Raw genomic sequence first — 20,227 nt, 5'->3', positions numbered from 1 at the left:
AGGTGACGCGAGATGCGCCTTCTTTTTCCCAACGCAGTTAAGCCAAAACCACGCCCCGTTATTCAGAGACGTTCTACAACGCTTTGAGCGTTCTCCATGTCCGTGTAACAGTATAAGTTTTAGACCGTCCCCTCGCCCATACCCGGGCGCGAACCAGGGACCTTCTGCAGTGACGTCACTGATTGAAACGCTATTTAGCGCCCACGCTAACTAAGCTAGCCGTTTCACATCCGTTACATCCGGAAGTGACTTTCGGTCACTGATTAATACCATTTACCCTTGTATTTCAAGATTGAAAAATATAATAACATAATGTCGTGGGCAGAACTAGCCATTAACGTCTCTTAACGCTCAAAGACAGATCCAATGGCTGTAGCATAGCGTATTTCGATTGAATGATTAGCTAATAAATATTTGAGAAATTATAAATAAGCATAGGACGTAAAGCCAGTTTCAGGTAGGATATTCACCTGTAGTTTTCCTTACTTCCACCAACTGTTGTTGGTGACATAGTGACAAATGACATTTTCACATTTCAATAGCTCTTTAACCATTACTCCTAAAATGTTCAATCCTGGTTGTAGCTAACCCGATGGCATAGACACACATTGCACACCCTTTAGTTTGTCCATTTTCATCTCACATGATTTTACATGCGTTTTTCAAACATTCTAATTTCAATAGCTCCTTGGTCATACTTGGTCATACTCCTTGGTCATACTTTGTCATACTCTTTTGTCATACTGACTTCAAACAAGATTCAGAATGTCCACTGACTACTATAGTTACTCCATTGTACTGGATCTAATACCTATTAGTATTTTACATATATTCACAAGTGTAATAATTTTTTAGGACAATGTGGAAAAACTCTCTTGGCTGCTGGCTCTGTCACTTTCAGACATGTGCAGAGCAGACTGAAAGGGGAAGGGAAGCTCCTGACTTGAACCACAGGGGTTCTCTGTAAAGAGAGAGTAATCCAAAAGGCACAAACACACCCCTTGACTTTCAATTGGCACCATTGACCTGCATGTATTCTCTCCTGATTGGTCTCTGTGGTGCTTAGTCAATGGGAACTCCATCTCTCCTGATTGGTCTCCGTGGTGATTAGTCAATGGGAACTCCATCTCTCCCGATTGGTCTCCGTGGTGATTAGTCAATGGGAACTCCATCTCTCCTGATTGGTCTCCGTGGTGCTTAGTCAATGGGAACTCCATCTCTCCTAATTGGTCTCCGTGGTGATTAGTCAATGGGAACTCCATCTCTCCTGATTGGTCTCCGTGGTGATTAGTCAATGGGAACTCCATCTCTCCTGATTGGTCTCCGTGGTGATTAGTCAATGGGAACTCCATTGCCGGCCCCATCATAAAGGTTTTACACAGTCTGCCAGAGGTATGAGGAGAGACATCCTCCTTTGTATTCACGGGAACAAATATTTCCAAACACTTTGGATCCTATTCTTGGACAGTTAGAAGACAATGGGTCAATGCAAAAAAACAGTAGCAGTTTACCAGATAAGAAGAAGTCAAGATGATCAAAAAGTAGATTGTTGTAAGGGTGTAGTACATCCTGTGCTGGCCCCATTGTCATATCCATTCTGGATTCTGACTGGTAAAATCATAGCTGAAAAATGCCTCTATGGATGTGTGTATACTGTATGTGGGAATGTCTTATGTCCATCCTACATGCAGTGTTGGTACATGGAATATTCCTCAACTGCATACATCATGAATTATTGCAAATAGAAGTATTATGTTCAACAACTGACATATTCAGATGTGATTTAAAACGAACACACGTTAACGCTTACAATTCATTTTCTATTGTTATAGACTTGATGAGCACGGTCATCTGTGATCGTTGTGATGCGACTTTTTTTAAGCACTTAACTGATGAAACTGTCACTTAATATTTTTTTCTAAAAAAAAGTCTAAACGCTCTACATTTATTCACTTTGTGATAGGGTTGGATCCTATATGCTACTTTTAATATTCTCCTGTAAATGGCTCAGTGCCTATAATTTAGGCTGTGTGTAGAATGGGGCATAAAGGAAATTACCTCAACTAGATTATAGCAATAAGGAAATCAGCATACAGTTTTGGCCTGTGTATTCATTTGCCTATAAACTAATCAGAATTCCATTATGTTTACAATTAAAAAAAAGAGAATACTTCAAAATGAGAAGGTCCTGCCATGGAAAAGACGACTGGGTGGACATAAAGTGGAAAGGAGGGGAAATAACTCCCACCATGCAGCAGGACACCTTCAGCTGCGGGGTCTTTGTAATGCAGGTTTGATAGTTATGTTTTCAATAACGAATGGTTAGCTGTCATGTGACAATTAGGTCAAGAACTCTATTTTTTGGTGTAGATGGCCAAGGAAGTTGCACAGAACATCCCCTTCCCAAATTGATATAGAACCTTCACAAAAACACATGGAGCAACAGTGAAAAGAAATAGCTGAGGATACACTAAAAATGTCTGGTATGTAATGACATTTAAATGTCAATTCTTTATTTTTATGTAGTTGTGTGGGACAGCCATATGTTCAGTTCAGGCCTATGATTTCAGAGTTCAACAAAGCCAACAACTGCTTCATGTGTGCCACTGATAAAGAACCTGGATGTGGCCCAAAGACTGACTGGGTTAGTAACTTTATTTAACATGTGTATAATCTTTTGTCAACCGTGACGGCATGTAAGACAATTTATGATATAACACAATGGATGGCTAATTCGTCATACTGCGTTGATATTTGATATGATTTATAACATGTTACACTTTGTTTTGATTGGATGGTTTGCATGGCAACGGTGGCTTTTGTGGAGCGATCGGTAACGATGCTTCGTGGGTGACTGTTGTTGATGTGTGCAGAGAGTCCCTGGTTCGCACCCGGGTATGGGCGAGGGGACGGTTTAAACTTATACTGTTACACTGTGCCTAGGAATGAAGACAAGAGTTCAGAGTGAAGAACACAAACTGGAAGTGCAGTCTTTGTTGTTTAAAATGTATGCTATACCCCATCCACACTGAAGAGGCTCTGACATGTACATCAACCAGGGATAAAGAGAAAGTTAACACTGTGAAATGTTTCGTACTTATTTGAAGTTAAGTGTCCGTCGACATTTTGTAAAAGATTAAAGGTCTACAGTTTTTTTTTAATTTGTCAATATTACATTTTTATTCATTGATTTACTGGCCACCATTACTGTGGTTACATGTTCAGTATACTGTATTGTCCAGCAAATCCACTGCAGCCTACCTCACTAGCTCACTCTCCATCCCTGTTCAGTATATGTGTATTGATAAATATATATATATATATATATATCTCCATCCCTGCTTTGGACAATTAATAACATGACTCTCGTACTTTGCCCTTTTCCTTTATGGTTGATATTAACGATGAAAGGAAATATTATCTGTCCTATTGTGTACCGCTGTTAAATACTGTGTGAAAAAAAGAAGTGAAAATAAGTACTTAGAACTACCAATTATTATAGATAAATATTAAAGAAAAGGGTAAACACAACACTGGACTTAACCCCCTAATTGGCAAACTAATAATAATGTACAACAATATAGAAGATACATGAAGAGGTTCTGCAATATGGGTGTATATCCCCTGCACGCTTTTTAGGTGTCTAATTGACATGACCAAGGAGCTATTTAAATGTCAAACAATGAAACATGTATGTTATGTGTGTGATTTTACAGGACACAAAACAAGAGTGTGCACTATAAGGCTAGTCCGTGGACATTCTGAAGTGTGTTTGAGTTCAGTAGGTCACATGACCAAGGAGCTATTGAAATGTAAAAAATTAAAAAATTATTGTAAAACGTGTGAGATGAAAATGAACAAATCAAAGGGTGTGCAATATAGAAGGGTAGTCAGTGGACATTCTGAACCTTGTTTGAGTCAAGGTCCCATGACCAAGGAGCTATTGAAATTCGAATGTAGAAAAAAGTTTGTACTTTGTTTACACTCCCTAACTAATTCATCTATGAATACAAAATGCTGCTCACATTTCCACATGTTTGTGGAATGTCCGAATCATAAAAAAATAAGACATGTGCAATGTTGTGTGCAATTTTTCCAACATCATGACACTTATTTGGAGTCTGTGGCTCAAGTGGTTTGAAAGCGCGAATATCCGTCGAATATCCAACTTGAAACTGTCTTTACCCCGGTAGTTCTGAGACATTTTTACAACTAATTAAAACTCTAAAAATAAACACATGGGCAAATGTTACCAAACATGATAATAATATGCCTGCAATACGGGAGGCAGTTAATTGTTAAATTACACTTTCCATACTTACCTTGGAATGCTACTGTCTCTGCGCTGATCGCCTGTGAGTGAGACAACGTTAGCTAGTCAATGGGAGAGTAGTAGAACGCCCCTCTGAGTAATGGCTGTAGTTTTGGCTTAACTGCGTTGGGAAAAAGAAAGACTCAGGTGAGATACACAAATGCTTGTATTTTCTCGTAGTGAGGAAACGAGTAACTTTTTACAACACACATTACATTTTATGGACATAATTAATGAAATGTCCATTTAAATAGGCTGCAAATGGCTGAAACTATTTTTTTTAACAGAAAGGCAATAAAATAAAACTACATGTACCACGAAACAGTCGACCGGAAATGTATTTCGGATGCGGAAACACGTGTGACAGCGGAAGAGAATGTATACAATGGAAATCAAAAAATCAATTAAGTTATGAAAAACACCATTAATTGTCTTTCTTTGTCGCAGCTGCACATAAAAAAATGGCGGATATCTCGACACAGTCATTTAGATCTCGTTTATGAACGTTTACATGGAGCGTTGAGTTACTGGATGAAAACGGCTACAGACGAGAGGTTTATTTATGATATTTAGGTAAGTTAGCTTGATAACTAACGTTAGTCATACTTGTTTTTTTTTTCTATAGCTAAGGTTACGGATCTTAATCGTTGTCTACATCTTGTCATTAACTAGCAAGTATACTTTTTTATTTTTTTATAACAAACTGCACTTCAATTTGAAACAGTAGCCTTTCAGTCAAATTAGCCTGGTAACGTTACGTGTAGTCATTGATGCTAACATTATTAGCTAGATAGTTAACATAATTAGATAGTTAGCTGTCTACAAAGAATCATTAAGGGCCTTGAGCAAGCTGCAACAACATCCACCGGACAGAGCAATTTGATCTGACCGCATCCCTTTACTCAGCCAAATGGCTTGCTATGGTTATCTCTAATGTTAACAAGGCATTTTAATCATGGATGTACAGCTGTTACCTAGGTCTGTGTCACGCAGTTGCTAGCTAGTTAGCTGTGCCTTTACCCGAGCTATGTAGAGATGTAGCTAGGTTCATTTGTGCCTGAATTGCTTAAATGCTTTGGCATATCTGATTGATATTTATCAATCTTTTAAAAATGTTTTTTATCTGTGTCTAGAATTACTGGAGAAGCACCGTTTCCTGGAAAGCAGCATGAGCTGATAGTGCCCGAGGTGTTCCAGAAGAGGTTTCAAAAGAGAGAGGCTGCCCGGAAGATGCCAAGAAGAAAACAACAGAATCCTCAATCTGTCAAGTGTAAGGGATCAAACTTTCATTCTTATAGCACAAACAGACTTGTACCCAGGCGATGTATCATTCTAAACATAGGTCATGTTTAGCATATGACAAAGAATACCAAAAAAAAGTGGAATGTTAGGAGAAAAAAAAAAAAAAACAGGTCTGGATATCAGGCCAACAGTTATATGAATTGGTCCTGTATAGAACAGGGACGGTCGCTCCCATTTCTGTATGCGGAAACAAGCATTATATTGCCATTGTTAATGTCGTTTTACATTGCGTCCTGTCTGTGTACACCGACTGACTACCTGATAGTCACATTTTGAAATACAGGAACAACAGCATTCATTCATTCACAACATAATTCATTTACTGGAATGTTTTGTAAGGTGTAAACTGATGTGGTAATGTTATCCAACATGGTGAAATGGACATACTTTGTGATGAAAACCATCCTACTCCAATAGGCATTTGACTGGAGAACCTGGCAATGGTTAAACAATTGTTTTCACGTGATAATCTTTGAGGAACAGATGATGTCCAAAAAATGATAAGAAACCATCGTTAGATGAAGCTAATAGCCGACAGGAAATGACTTGAATGTTATCAGATAGCTTATACATGTCATTTCCCATAGGCTATGTCATCAGGTTAAGCTTTATTTATACAGCACATTTCATACATGGAATGCAACCGAATGTGATTTCAAAGGGGAAAACTAATCAAATCTATGAAAATAAAGGCTGAAATAGTTACTACACAAACATAAGAGGATTAAAATATATAAAAAAAAGCATAACAATAAAAACTGAATGACACACAAGCCTCCTGAGGAAAAGCAAAGCTAAAATGTGTGTTTTTAAGATATCTTTTCAATATGTCGAACAGTTTCAGCCTCCCTCAGGTTCTCTGGCAGGCTATTCCAGAGGCAGGGAGCATAGTAACTAAAGCCTGCCTCCCCATGCTTCTTGGTCCTAGTCTTTGGGATAGTTAAGGCTAGTGCCAGGAGACCTACTGGGTACATAACTTAAAAGCATGTCTGACATGCAGTACCAGTCAAATGTTTGGACACACCTTCTCATTCAAGGGTTTTTTGTTACTTTTTTACTATTTTTTTACATTTTAGAATAATAGTGAAGACATCAAAATGATTAAATAACACATATGGAATCATGTAGTAACCAAAAAAAGTGTTAAACAAATCTAAATTTATTTTAAATTCTTCCAAGTAGACACCCTTTGCCTTGAGGACAGCTTTGCACACTTTTGGCATTCACTCAACCAGCTTCATGAGGTAGTCACCTGGAATGCATTCCAATTAACTGGTGTGCCTTGTTAAAAGCTCATTTGTGGAATTTCTTTCCTTCTTAATGTGTTTGAGCCAATCAGTTGTGTTGTGACAAGGAATACAGAAGATGGTATTTTACCAAATAGGGCCAAGTCCATATTATGGAAAGAACAGCTCAAATAAGTAAAGAGAAACGACAGTCCACCATTACTTTAAGACATGAAGGTCAGTCAATCTGGAAATGGTCAACAACTTTGAAAGTTTATTCAAGTGCTGAAACTGGCTCTCGTGAGGACCTCCACAGGAAAGGATGACCCAGAGTTACCTCTGCTGCAGAGGATAAGTTCATTAGCGTTACCAGCACCTCCGATTGCAGCAAAAATACATGCTTCAGAGTTCAAGTAACAGACACATCAACTGTTCAGAGGATACTGAGTGAATCAGGCCTTCATGGTCGAATTGCTGCAAAGAAACCACTACTAAAGGAAATCAATAAGAGACTTGTTTAGGCCAAGAAACACGAGCAATGGACATTAGACCCGTGGAAATCTGTCCTTTTGGTCTGGAGTCCAAATGTGCTATTTTTGTTTCCAACCGCTGTGTCTTTGAGACGCAGAGTAGGTGAACGGATGATCTCTGCATGTCTGGTTCCCACCGTGAAGCATGGAGGAGGAGGTGTGACGGTGTGGGGATGCTTTCTTGGTGACATTGTCAGGGATCGTTTTAGAATTCAAGGCACACTTAACCAGCATGGCTACCACAGCATTCTGCAGCGATACGACATCCAATCTGATTTGGCCTTAGTGGGACTATCATGTGTTTTTTAACAGGACAATGACCCATCACACCTCCAGGCTGTGCAAGGGATATTTGACCAAGAAGGAGTGCTGAGTGCTGTATCAGATGACCTGGAGTCCACAATCACCTGACCTCAACCCAATTGAGATGGTTTGGGATGAGGTTGACAGCAGAGTGAAGGAAAAGAAGCCAACACGTGCTCAGAATATATGGGAATTCCTTCAAGACTGTTGGAAAAGCATTCCAGGTGAAGCTGGTTGAGAGAATGCCAAGAGTGTGCGAAGCTGTCATCAAGGCAAAGAGTGGCTATTTGAAGAATCTCAAATCTAAAATATATTTAATTTGTTTAACACTTTCTTGGTTACTACAGTACACGATTCCATATGTGTTATTTCATAGTTTTGATGTCTTCACTGTAGAATAATAATGTAGATCCTTCTATATAACAACTATCCCAGGGAGGCCCCCGGACCCTCTAAACAAGGGGACTGGAATTGGCCAAACTTGCAGTTTTAATACATGTACAAAATTATCACTTCAGTCCATGTAGATGAAGGGGAGGAGATTTTTTTATTTTAAGCCTCGAGACAATTGAGACATGCATTGTGTATGTGTGCCATTCAGGTGGTGAATGGGCAAGACAAAATATTGAAGTTTCTTTGAACGGGGCAGGGTAGTAAGTGCCAGGCGCACCGGTTTGAGTGTGCCAAGAAATGCAACGCTGATGGGTTTTTCCACATTCAACAGTTTCCCGTGTGTATCAAAGAATGGGTCAACATCCAGCCAGTTTGACACAACTGTGGGAAGTGTTGGAGTCAACATGGGCCAGCGTCCCTGTAGAACGCTTTGAACACCTTGTGGAGTCCATAACTGACACATTGATTCTGTTTCTGAGGGCATAACGGGGTCCCACTCAAGATTAGGAAGGTGTTCTTAATGTTTTGTACACTCTGTGCATAGGGTCAGATTAGGATCTCAAGGAATTCAGCTACAAATGTGTTTTATGTAGGAAATCTGTTCACTTAAGTATTCCCACGAATAAAGCCATAACAATCTAATTTTGGAGTTTAGCTGTAGTCAATTTGTAGTGTACAAATTATAATTATGCCCAGACAAAAACCGTCCCGCAGCTGAATCTACTTGCCTAGGGAGTAGGTGCCATTTGAGAACAAACCAGATGTGTTCAGTCATGTACTGTCATGCATCACATTCTCCACTAGAGGGCAGCAGAGTTAACTCGGAAGATCTCTGTGGCAGACTGAAAACTACAGGCAGCTGGTGTCATTGACTGCTGGATATTCATAGCTGTGTATATCCATGGTGTTTTTTCGTTTTTTTTTTTACATGAACTTTGACAAGTTTGAATTTCTGTCATTTCAGGCTAGAAAAACATGGCTTGACTCATATGAAATGGCTAACATCAAGTTAAGGATCATTTTACCTCCATCTTGCCTGACACCTTAGACCCCCATCCAATTTTGCATACCGCCCCAACAGATCCACAGACGATGCCATTACACTGCACACTGCCCTGTCCCATCAGGACAAGAGGAATACCCATGTAAGAATGCTGTTCAATGACTACAGCTCAGCATTCAACACCATAGTACCCTCCAAGCTCATAAAGCTTGGGAACCTGGTTCTGAACCCCACCCCGTGCAACTGGGTCCTGGACTTCCTGATGGGCACCTGTGTAATGAGCATGCCGTTTTAATCAGCTTCTTGATATGCCACACCTGTCAGGTGGATCGATTTATCTTGGCAAAATATTAAATGCCCACTAACAGGGATGTAAACAAATGTTATGCACACAATGAGATAAAAGAGCACAAATCACAATACATATATTTATCTCTGCTCATGGTAGATGGGAGCAACACTTTTCCCCATGTTTTTTTATATTTTTGTTTAGTTATCGATAGCATATGTTAGATGGAGTTGTTTCTCTGTGTTGCAGTGGATTCTGAAGATGGTGTAGTGACCATTGTAGCTCCAGGAATCCTCACCTTGGAGGCAGATTTCCTTCTGGGACACGACCTTGAGTTTTGTGACGCCGACCATGACAAGATCCTAGGCCTGGACGACAAGTACTCAGGTTGGTACTTCTTTAAATTTTATTTATTCAAGTTTTATTTGACCAGCTTAGTCACAATTAGGTCAAATCTCTGAGGGAGGGAGACCTGGGCCCGAATTTATAAAGTGTCTCTGAGGAGATTGCTACCGATCTGGAATCAGTTTAGCACTTATATGGTGGTGCTTTTATAGTCCTGTCAAACCGGTATGCATTGGTTGAAACTACCAATGTTAAATTTAAAATAATATCCCTACCCACCATACTGACACCAAAGTCGATGACAATTGGCCAATCAACTTGGAGGTACACTGCATACTCCCCGCCTCTCGTCATGACCCGTCCTGAACTACTCTTTTTTTATATCATGTTTGTGTCGTAAATATTCCATGTCTGAAATAAAACTTGATTTGATCTGACAATTGGATTTAGATCCATTTGGACTGAGTACGTTTGTACACGGTTAAGATTAAATGTACAGTTTACAGCACATTTCTGCCCAATTAAAAAAAAAACAACAACAATGTGCTACATTTTCTTTGTAGCATTTCAGAAGAATCTGAGTTGTAAAACCGGTGCAATTCAGTTGCTTTGCAACAGTAGTGGCTCGCTGCTCGCTAGCGGACGGCTCGCTGCTCGCTAGCAGCTGTAGCTAGCAAGCAAACACCAGTTGGATGAGAAGTAAAATGACGGAAGGGTTTTCATATGGCTGAAGTCATCTGTGTAATTAGAGCACAAACATAAAGTTGGCTAACCTCCTTGGCTGCTGTTATAGCCAGCTCTGGGAATACTGCCATGCTGTTAATTTATAATACATGCACACGCCAGAATGTTGCTGTTAAAAGATCCAGAGAGCAAATTCTAACCCTTATGTATCAATTCAGTACGCTCCCTCCCTTCTCAATGACATTTTCTTATTGTCATTATTATCCATTTTCCGTAACAGGGTTCGTAGCTCACCTGGGATTTAAAGGTCCTGAGTTTGCCTACCAGAGGGGATATTTTGACCATTCTCTTTCCTGTATAGTATTTGACACCACCCTCCCTTTCCCGACACATACACCGGCACGCAAACCAGCTCAAGGGGCAGGGAGTATGACAACGCGTACTAGTCAGTGGAGAGAGCAGCTCCCAAACTCTCAAGGAAGACGGTACAAATGTTTACAACGATAAATGTTTACAACTTCTCTTTCAGGCACCACTGTCATTTTGAGACGCTAAGAAATTTGTCAAGCTGGCTCACGTGGAGCTGACAAACAGCTATGTGAGAAGGTTTGACTCCTAAGCAACCTGCCTACACATTGTTGGGAGTACAATAGACCAACATAGCTACTGCAGTACGTCAAAACTGTGTGCTGGGAAAACCTTGGTAGAGCATGGGTGGAGTAGCCATAGGTACTGTGTGCTGGGAAAACCTTGGTGGAGTAGCCATAGGTACTGTGTGCTGGGAAAACCTTGGTGGAGTAGCCATAGGTACTGTGTGCAGGGAAAACCTTGGTCGAGCATGGGTGGAGTAGCCATAGGTACTGTGTGCTGGGAAAACCTTGGTCGAGCATGGGTGGAGTAGCCATAGGTACTGTGTGCAGGGAAAACCTTGGTCGAGCATGGGTGGAGTAGCCATAGGTACTGTGTGCTGGGAAAACCTTGGTCGAGCATGGGTGGAGTAGCCATAGGTACTGTGTGCTGGGAAAACCTTGGTCGAGCATGGGTGGAGTAGCCATAGGTACTGTGTGCAGGGAAAACCTTGGTCGAGCATGGGTGGAGTAGCCATAGGTACTGTGTGCAGGGAAAACCTTGGTCGAGCATGGGTGGAGTAGCCATAGGTACTGTGTGCAGGGAAAACCTTGGTCGAGCATGGGTGGAGTAGCCATAGGTACTGTGTGCAGGGAAAACCTTGGTCGAGCATGGGTGGAGTAGCCATAGGTACTGTGTGCTGGGAAAACCTTGGTCGAGCATGGGTGGAGTAGCCATAGGTACTGTGTGCTGGGAAAACCTTGGTGGAGTAGCCATAGGTACTGTGTGCTGGGAAAACCTTGGTAGAGCATGGGTGGAGTAGCCATAGGTACTGTGTGCTGGGAAAACCTTGGTCGAGCATGGGTGGAGTAGCCATAGGTACTGTGTGCAGGGCAAACCTTGGTCGAGCATGGGTGGAGTAGCCATAGGTACTGTGTGCTGGGAAAACCTTGGTCGAGCATGGGTGGAGTAGCCATAGGTACTGTGTGCTGGGAAAACCTTGGTGGAGTAGCCATAGGTACTGTGTGCTGGGAAAACCTTGGTAGAGCATGGGTGGAGTAGCCATAGGTACTGTGTGCTGGGAAAACCTTGGTCGAGCATGGGTGGAGTAGCCATAGGTACTGTGTGCAGGGAAAACCTTGGTCGAGCATGGGTGGAGTAGCCATAGGTACTGTGTGCTGGGAAAACCTTGGTCGAGCATGGGTGGAGTAGCCATAGGTACTGTGTGCTGGGAAAACCTTGGTGGAGTAGCCATAGGTACTGTGTGCTGGGAAAACCTTGGTAGAGCATGGGTGGAGTAGCCATAGGTACTGTGTGCTGGGAAAACCTTGGTCGAGCATGGGTGGAGTAGCCATAGGTACTGTGTGCAGGGAAAACCTTGGTCGAGCATGGGTGGAGTAGCCATAGGTACTGTGTGCTGGGAAAACCTTGGTCGAGCATGGGTGGAGTAGCCATAGGTACTCGTGAATTTCCTTTTCCAGTTTTACTTCTCAATTTAAAAAGTAGTTTTTTTTGTTTTTAAATCAAGATCCACGGTCCATGATAGCATCATGTCATGGAGGTCCAAAAGTTACTGCTGAATTCAGACCCATTTGAGATGTGCCAGAGACCACCAAAACAGACTGACTGGGGTCAAGGGCTTGAGGCTATGCCTTATCTGCAGCACCTTCATGTTAACCTGGTTGGGTTTTAGACTGATGCCTTCTCTCCTTTCAGGGGTGGCCATGAGTATGAGTACTGGAATGAATTTCAAAGGCTGTCATTTTTTTCCAAATACTATAAAACTATTTGGTGGAATGTGCTTTGTGGGTTGCCCTGAATGGGCAAGTAAAATTATCTTGAAGATCGATGTTAATTTACTTAATTGACTCTAGTGATCTCCTTTTTTGTGGGGACACAACAACAACAAAAAAAGAAACCAAGCATCACACCGTTCTTCTCCCAAAATTCCCCCCCATCTACTCCGTGTGTCTTTCACTCAACTGCGTTCAGACTGTACACCCTCGGTCTCGATGAGCCATGTAATGCCTTAAGCTGCGTTGCAGTGCCTTAGACCTCGGGAGGGCTGAATAAATTAATGTTAAATGGCACTAGCTTTTCTATTTATATATATATTTATATTATTGTGTGTGTGTGTATATGGGGAAATTATTTTCAAAGGTTTAAAAAATGCGATCTGTTGGCATTTAAGATAAATGAGAAATGTTTTTCAGGCGAGTGCTCAACCAGTCAAATGCCAAATTCCCATCTCTAGCTCCACCCATCCTTCCCCCATCCCACCCTTCACCCCTCTCTCCCACCCTCCCTCTTCCACAACTTGTAGAGTCCATGTTCTGACAAATTGAGGGGGGATGCAACTCTAATATGAGGAAGGTGTTCCTATTGTTTGGCCTGTTCCTCATAATGCTGTTTTCTCCTCCTGTAGCAGCTGAGATCTCTGTGTACCCTCTGGGTGATGAGGAGAGTTGTGCCTTCAGCAGTCTCAGTATGGCTGGGCAGTGTGACCAGGAGCAGGGCCCTGAGTCCCAGCCCGACCACGAGCCTCCCTACCTGTCCTGCCGGGGCTGTGGTCTGGACCTAGTGGGACCCTACTGTCACCGCTGCTGCAAGGGAGAAAGGGGGGAATTCAGAGGCTTTCGCTCCGGTTCGCGATCACAAGCGGACGATAGCGAGGAAGGGGACGGAGGCGGGATGGACGGCGCTGATGGAACGGACGATAACTTCATAGTGGGCGACGACGGTCCTTCCTCCAAGCGCCACTCCTGCCAGTTGTGTGGGTTCTCCTCACGCTATGCCAATCACGTCAAGAGGCACATGAAGACTCACAACGGGGAGAAGCCGTACCGTTGTCCCCTGTGTACCTACGCCTCGGCCCAGCTGGTCAACCTGCAGAGACACCTGAGGATTCACACTGGGGAGAAACCATACAGCTGTGACTCCTGCTCCTTCGCCTGCAGTTCCCTAGGCAACCTGAAAAGGCATCAGAGGATGCATGTGGTGGGACAGGAAGCAGTCAAACCTGCTAGTGGACCTCCTATTGGTCCCTCTGGTCTGAAGAGGCAGCGGGAGGAGGAGCCTAATGTGCCAGCTGAAGGTAATGTCAAGGCTTTCCATTTAATTTAATTTGAAAAAACGTGAACTAAAGATTCAGGCCTGGAATTGTTTAAAGATGTGTTCGTGTATATTGTCTGTTTTTATATATATATATATATATATATATATATTTTTTTTTTTTTTTTTGAACTTGCTTGTTTCTCTCACGTCTGATCTCGTTCCAGAAGCCCTAAGGCCTGACCTGAACCTCCATGTAGGGGGCCATAACAGAGACTACCTGCCATGCTCTGATGGACTGAGGGTACCACCACCAGAACTCCCTGAGCATCATCCCTCAAGACTTCTGGAGGTGCCTGGCTGTGGACCTGGGGCTGAGTCCGGGGGTAGGGTTGGGACTGTGGTGGGAGTGAAGTCCGAGGACAGAGATTCGCTCCCTCCTCTCCCCTTCCTCTTCACCTGTCGTCTCTGTGGTATCCCCATGGAGGACGAGGACGGCTCCACCACCCAGATCTGTGCCAAGTGCACCCTGGACATGCTGAACAAGGACTCGTCTGGCCCCAACAGCCCCGGAGAGCGTGGGGACAAGGTCTACACCTGCAGTGCCTGTCCCTTCCTCACCCACTACCCCAACCACCTGGCGCGACACATGAAGACGCACAGCGGAGAGAAGCCGTACAAGTGCCCTCAGTGCGACTACGCCTCCGCCCACTTCGACAACCTGAAACGCCATCACCGCGTGCACACGGGCGAGAAGCCGTACAAGTGCCACCTGTGTGACTACGCCTGCGGGAACCTGGCTAACTTAAAACGTCACCAGCGGGTCCACTCGGGCGCCAAGCCGTTCCAGTGCGCAGTGTGTAGCTACAGCTGTAACCAGAGTATGAATCTGAAGAGACACATGCTGAGACACACGGGAGAGAAGCCTTATAAGTGCCAGCAGTGTGGCTACACCACGGGACACTGGGACAACTACAAACGACACCAGAAGAAACATGGCCTCGCCACCGACGGATGGGTCAAAGTTCAGATGCCAGGTGCCCATGAGGAGGAAGAGAGGGAGGTGGGACAACCAGAGTAAAGAAGGAGAGTTGGTGATGCAGTATTTGCTCAGATAAAGAGAAGAGCTGGGACATTTAACATGTAAATAAAAGATAAATCCTAGATTGTTTTTGTTATTTTGTCAAAGATCTTCTGCGGTTGCTATGGAGAATCATGCAAAAATATAAAATGATTGTGATTATTCTTATGTTTTTTATGCCTTTGGACACAAGAGTTGGATGGAGGAAGCTATTTAGATTGTTGTTGTTGCCAGACAAATGGACTACTTTAACATTCCCCCTAAAGCCCAAAACGCTGCATTCTCCACCATATGCTGTTTTCTTACACACACCAACTGTGCCCTACAGCTCCTCCAAACATCATTGCACATTATGGCTTACAACCACTAGTTGACCTCTTCTTACAGATGTAGGACCTTCATTTGAACCAGTTTTGCTACAGCAGGAAATGTGGATTATAATTCATGGACATTTTTTGTAGGGGTTGATTTTTATTCAGGGAAAATCAATTCTGAAATTTCAAAGTGGAAATTAAACTTTTTAGAAGCTATAAAAAATAAACTCGTGAACTACAAGTTTGCTTGGAAAATTGTCAGCGACAAAAGTAATCAAATTAAGATCCTACATCTGTACCAGTCTAGTCTACAATTCCAAACTCTCTACTGTCCACTTCATCTTCCATAGCTCCTCCCTGCTCTCCTCCTCAACCCCTTATATCTCCATTACAACCTAGGGGCGTGTTCAGCAGGACACAGCGTTTTGGAACGTTCAGATAGCATATTTCTATGTAGAACAATTTAATGTCTGCTCTATTCAGGGTATTTCTATCTGCTACGTTCCAAAACATCTGACTCCTGAAGCTGGCCTCGTTGAGAAAGGCCCTCGGACGGAGAGTGTATGGACTTAGCCTGATACCAGATCTCTTGCTGACCAACTGCTGTCAATGACCATAGGCGTTGGCAAGACTGCACAAACCGATCTGGGACCAGAGGGGTATACTATAAAGTAGAATCAACGAGTTAGCCAGAGAACTTTGATAAACAGCCAGACATATTCACTTGGATACACTACATGACCAAACGTATGTGGACACCTGATCGTCGAACATCCCATTCCCAAATCATGGGCATTAATATGGAGTTGGTCCCCTCCCCCTTTACTGCTGTAACAGCCTCCACTCTTCTGGGAAGGCTTTCCACTAGATGTTGGAACATTGCTGCTATAACAGCCTCCACTCTTCTGGGAAGACTTTCCACTAGATGTTGGAACATTGCTGCTATAACAGCCTCTACTCTCCTGGGAAGGCTTTCCACTAGATGTTGGAACATTGCTGCTATAACAGCCTCTACTCTCCTGGGAAGGCTTTCCACTAGATGTTGGAATATTGTTGCTATAACAACCTCCACACTTCTGGGAAGGCTTTCCACTAGATGTTGGAACATTGCTGCTATAACAGCCTCCACTCTACTGGGAAGGCTTTCCACTAGATGTCGGAACATTGCTGCGGGGTCTTGCTTCCATTGGTAGTGAGTGTTGCAACCGAGGACAGACAATTTTTTTAAAGAGCTTCAGCACTCTGCGGTCCTGTTCTGTGAGCTTGTGTGGCCTACCACTTTGCGGCTGAGCCGTTGTTGCTCCTAGACGTTTCTGCTTCACAATAACAGCACTTACAGTAGACCGGAGCAGCTCTAGCGGGGCAGAAATTTGATGAACTGACTTGTTGGAAAGGTGGCATTCTGTGACGTTGAAAGTCACTGAGCTCGGCCACGGTTTGTCTATGGAGATTGCATGGCTGAGTGCTTGATTTTTTTGTGGCTGACAAAGCCGAATCCACTAATTTGAAGGAGTGTCCACATACTGTGTGTGTGTGTGTGTGTGTGTGTGTGTGTGTATATATATATATATATATATATATTATACACTGCTCAAAAAAATAAAGGGAACACTTAAACAACACAATGTAACTCCAAGTCAATCACACTTCTGTGAAATCAAACTGTCCACTTAGGAAGCAACACTGATTGACAATACATTTCACATGCTGTTGTGCAAATGGAATAGACAACAGGTGGAAATTCTAGGCAATTAGCAAGACACCCCCAATAAAGGAGCGGTTCTGCAGGTGGTGACCACAGACCACTTCTCAGTTCCTATGCTTCCTGGCTGATGTTTTGGTCACTTTTGAATGCTGGCGGTGCTTTCACTTTAGTGGTTGCATAAGACGGAGTCTACAACCCACACAAGTGGCTCAGGTAGTGCAGCTCATGCTGTGTCTGTCAGCGTAGTGTCCAGAGCTTCGAGGCTCTACCAGGAGACAGGCCAGTACATCAGGAGACGTGGAGGAGGCCGTAGGAGGGCAACAACCCAGCAGCAGGACCACTACCTCCGCCTTTAGGCAAGGAGGAGCAGGAGGAGCACTGCCAGAGCCCTGCAAAATGACCCCCAGCAGGCCACAAATGTGCATGTGTCTGCTCAAACGGTCAGAAACAGACTCCATGAGGGTGGTATGAGGGCCCGATGTCCACAGGTGGGGTTTGTGCTTACAGCCCAACACCGTGTAGGACGTTTGGCATTTGCCAGAGAACACCAAGATTGGCTAATTCGCCACTGGCGCCCTGTGCTCTTCACAGATGAAAGCAGGTTCACACTGAGCACACGTGACAGAGTCTGGAGACGCCGTGGAGAACGTTCTGCTGCCTGCAACATCCTCCAGCATGACCGGTTTGGCGCTGGGTCAGTCATGGTGTGGGGTGACTGACCCCTCTGCCATTAGGTACCGAGATGAGATCCTCAGACCTCTTGTGAGACCATACGCTGGTGCGGTTGGCCCTGGGTTCCTCCTAATGCAAGACAATTCTAGACCTCATGTGGCTGGAGTGTGTCAGCAGTTCCTGCAAGAGGAAGGCATTGATGCTATGGACTGGCCCACCCGTTCCCCAGACATGAATCCAATTGAGCACATCTGGGACATCATGTCTCGCTCCATTCACCAACGCCACGTTGCACCAGACTGTCCAGGAGTTGGCGGATGCTTTAGTCCAGGTCTGGGAGGAGATCCCTCAGGAGACCATCCGCCACCTCATCAGGAGCATGCCCAGGCGTTGTAGGGAGGTCATACAGGCACATGGAGGCCACACACACTACTGAGCCTCATTTTGACTTGTTTTAAGGACATTACATCAAAGTTGGATCAGCCTGTAGTGTGGTTTTCCACTTTAATTTTGAGTGTGACTCCAAATCCAGACCTCCATTGGTTGATACATTTGATTTCCATTGATCATTTTTGTGTGATTTTGTTGTCAGCACATTCAACTATGTAAAGAAATAAGTATTTAATAAGAATATTTCATTCATTCAGATCTAGGATGTGTTATTTTAGTGTTCCCTTTATTTTTGTTGACCAGTATATATATATATATATATATATATATATATATATATACACAAATTATTTTTGGGGTTTAGTTGAAGTAGACCATTCCCATTTCAAGTTGAACTTTCCAAAAAAAAAATACAAAACAATTTTCAGAATATTTAAGAAAAGTTGTAGTGTGTTGCTGTGGAAATGCTCACTGTGTTCATATTAACTGTGAAGCCCATTTGTTATGTTCTCCTGTTTTGTTACTACTTGAAGAAGCAAGTATGCTTCCCCACATGCACCCTATTTCCTATGGGCCCTGGTCAGAAGTAGTCCACTACATGGGGAATATGGTGCCATAGGGCTCTGGTCTAAAGTAGTGCCCTATTAATGGAATATGGTGCCATAGGGCTCTGGTCTAAAGTAGTGCCCTATTAATGGAATATGGTGCCATAGGGCTCTGGTCTAAAGTAGTGCCCTATTAATGGAATATGGTGCCATAGGGCTCTGGTCTAAAGTAGTGCCCTATTAATGGAATATGGTGCCATAGGGCTCTGGTCTAAAGTAGTGCCCTATTAATGGAATAGGGTGCCATAGGGCTCTGGTCTAAAGTGTGTGTGTGTATATATATATATATATATATAGCGTTTATTTTGTTTACGTGACCATCCTCATTAATGTGCTTTTCTTTTAATAATGATTTCCCCTTTAATCTTGAATGTGTGATGTGCCATTAAGCTTGTTATACGGGAGAAATATACAAAATGACCATGAACTTTTCATCTTGTCAAGTCCATTTGTTACTATATACAGTAAAACAAATATCAGGTTGTAACGAAATGATGGATAATCTGAAATGCATTGATTAGTCTAGCCTGGAGTGCCCCACATTTCTTGTGATTGGGTTTGGGGGTCCATTTCAGTCAATTCAGAAGTAAACTGATTCAAAAGGACAATTAGAATTTCACTTTCAATTTGAAATGGAATTCAACCCAACCCTGGCTGAATGTCTTTTTCCCCTCTCACTGTGTGTAGAAGGTGAGATGTTTTGTGTGTGAGCTTTAAGACAGACGTGTGTGTGTGTGTGTGGCGCTTAAGGTTATGTCCAGCCCTACCTATCTACGGTCCAAGTGTAACTCTTGTTCTGATGGTTTTATATTTGCCTTAAGTATTTTGAAATAAAACACTTTGTGTTCACTCAGTGGGAGATCAGACTGCATTCTTTTGTTTCTGTATTTTTGGGGGCACGATTCCAATTTAGGAAATTGCGTAATTTCCTACGCACTTCTCAGTAGTTCGCGGTTCCCTTGTGCATGCTGAATACATGTAATTGAACCACTGACACACCCCCCCCACCACTTGCTGGCCAACATTTTCTTGTGGCGTTGTCATTAAATACAGTTTTCAGTACATTTATCTTAAGACATCAATTTAAATTTGTTCGACAGACTATAACGGAGAGAACCGTTCAGAATATTAGAGATCAATGAAAGAAAACCGTCAAAATATGAGTCCCCGTTTCACCAACTGGTAGATTTAAAAATACTCCTCTTGTAGATTTTATTTAGGGTTAGGAAAGTGTTTAAAAACATATTTTAAGAGCCTTTATGCATGAAATAAGTGGTTTTATTCTTTCTATAAAATTGCCACATTCAATTTTGCAACCCATGATATGCTGAAAGGTTAGTGGATCATAAGGAGAATAGCAGGTTATAACCCTCGTCTATAGCCTGCACGAACCATGGAACTGTGACGACACAGCCGAGTATAGGTTATAACCCTCGTCTATAGCCTGCACGAACC

The 20,227-nt window shown here is 42.9% G+C and overlaps 1 protein-coding gene across 2 annotated transcripts; it reads left to right on the top strand.

Moving 5' to 3' along the window:
- The first annotated feature begins 4,672 nt into the window (after positions 1-4,672).
- On the top strand, positions 4,673-15,246 carry LOC139407906 (zinc finger protein 513-like). 2 transcript variants are annotated; one of them, XM_071151783.1, is made up of 5 exons: positions 4,673-4,885; positions 5,446-5,582; positions 9,608-9,745; positions 13,380-14,048; positions 14,233-15,246. In XM_071151783.1, exons 1-5 carry the CDS (start codon positions 4,875-4,877, stop codon positions 15,084-15,086), a joined length of 1,809 nt encoding a protein of 602 aa, XP_071007884.1. In that variant the 5' UTR covers positions 4,673-4,874; the 3' UTR covers positions 15,087-15,246. The 2 variants fall into 2 exon arrangements, with proteins under 2 accessions (XP_071007884.1, XP_071007885.1); XM_071151784.1 differs by having other exon boundaries at positions 13,383-14,048; positions 14,233-15,086.
- The last annotated feature ends 4,981 nt before the right edge of the window (positions 15,247-20,227 follow it).

This window comes from Oncorhynchus clarkii, chromosome 4, assembly GCF_045791955.1.
Source record: "Oncorhynchus clarkii lewisi isolate Uvic-CL-2024 chromosome 4, UVic_Ocla_1.0, whole genome shotgun sequence".
Taxonomy (NCBI): domain Eukaryota; kingdom Metazoa; phylum Chordata; class Actinopteri; order Salmoniformes; family Salmonidae; genus Oncorhynchus; species Oncorhynchus clarkii.
The sequence above is the reverse complement of the archived record's forward strand: the minus strand, read 5'-3'. Positions and strand labels throughout refer to the sequence as shown.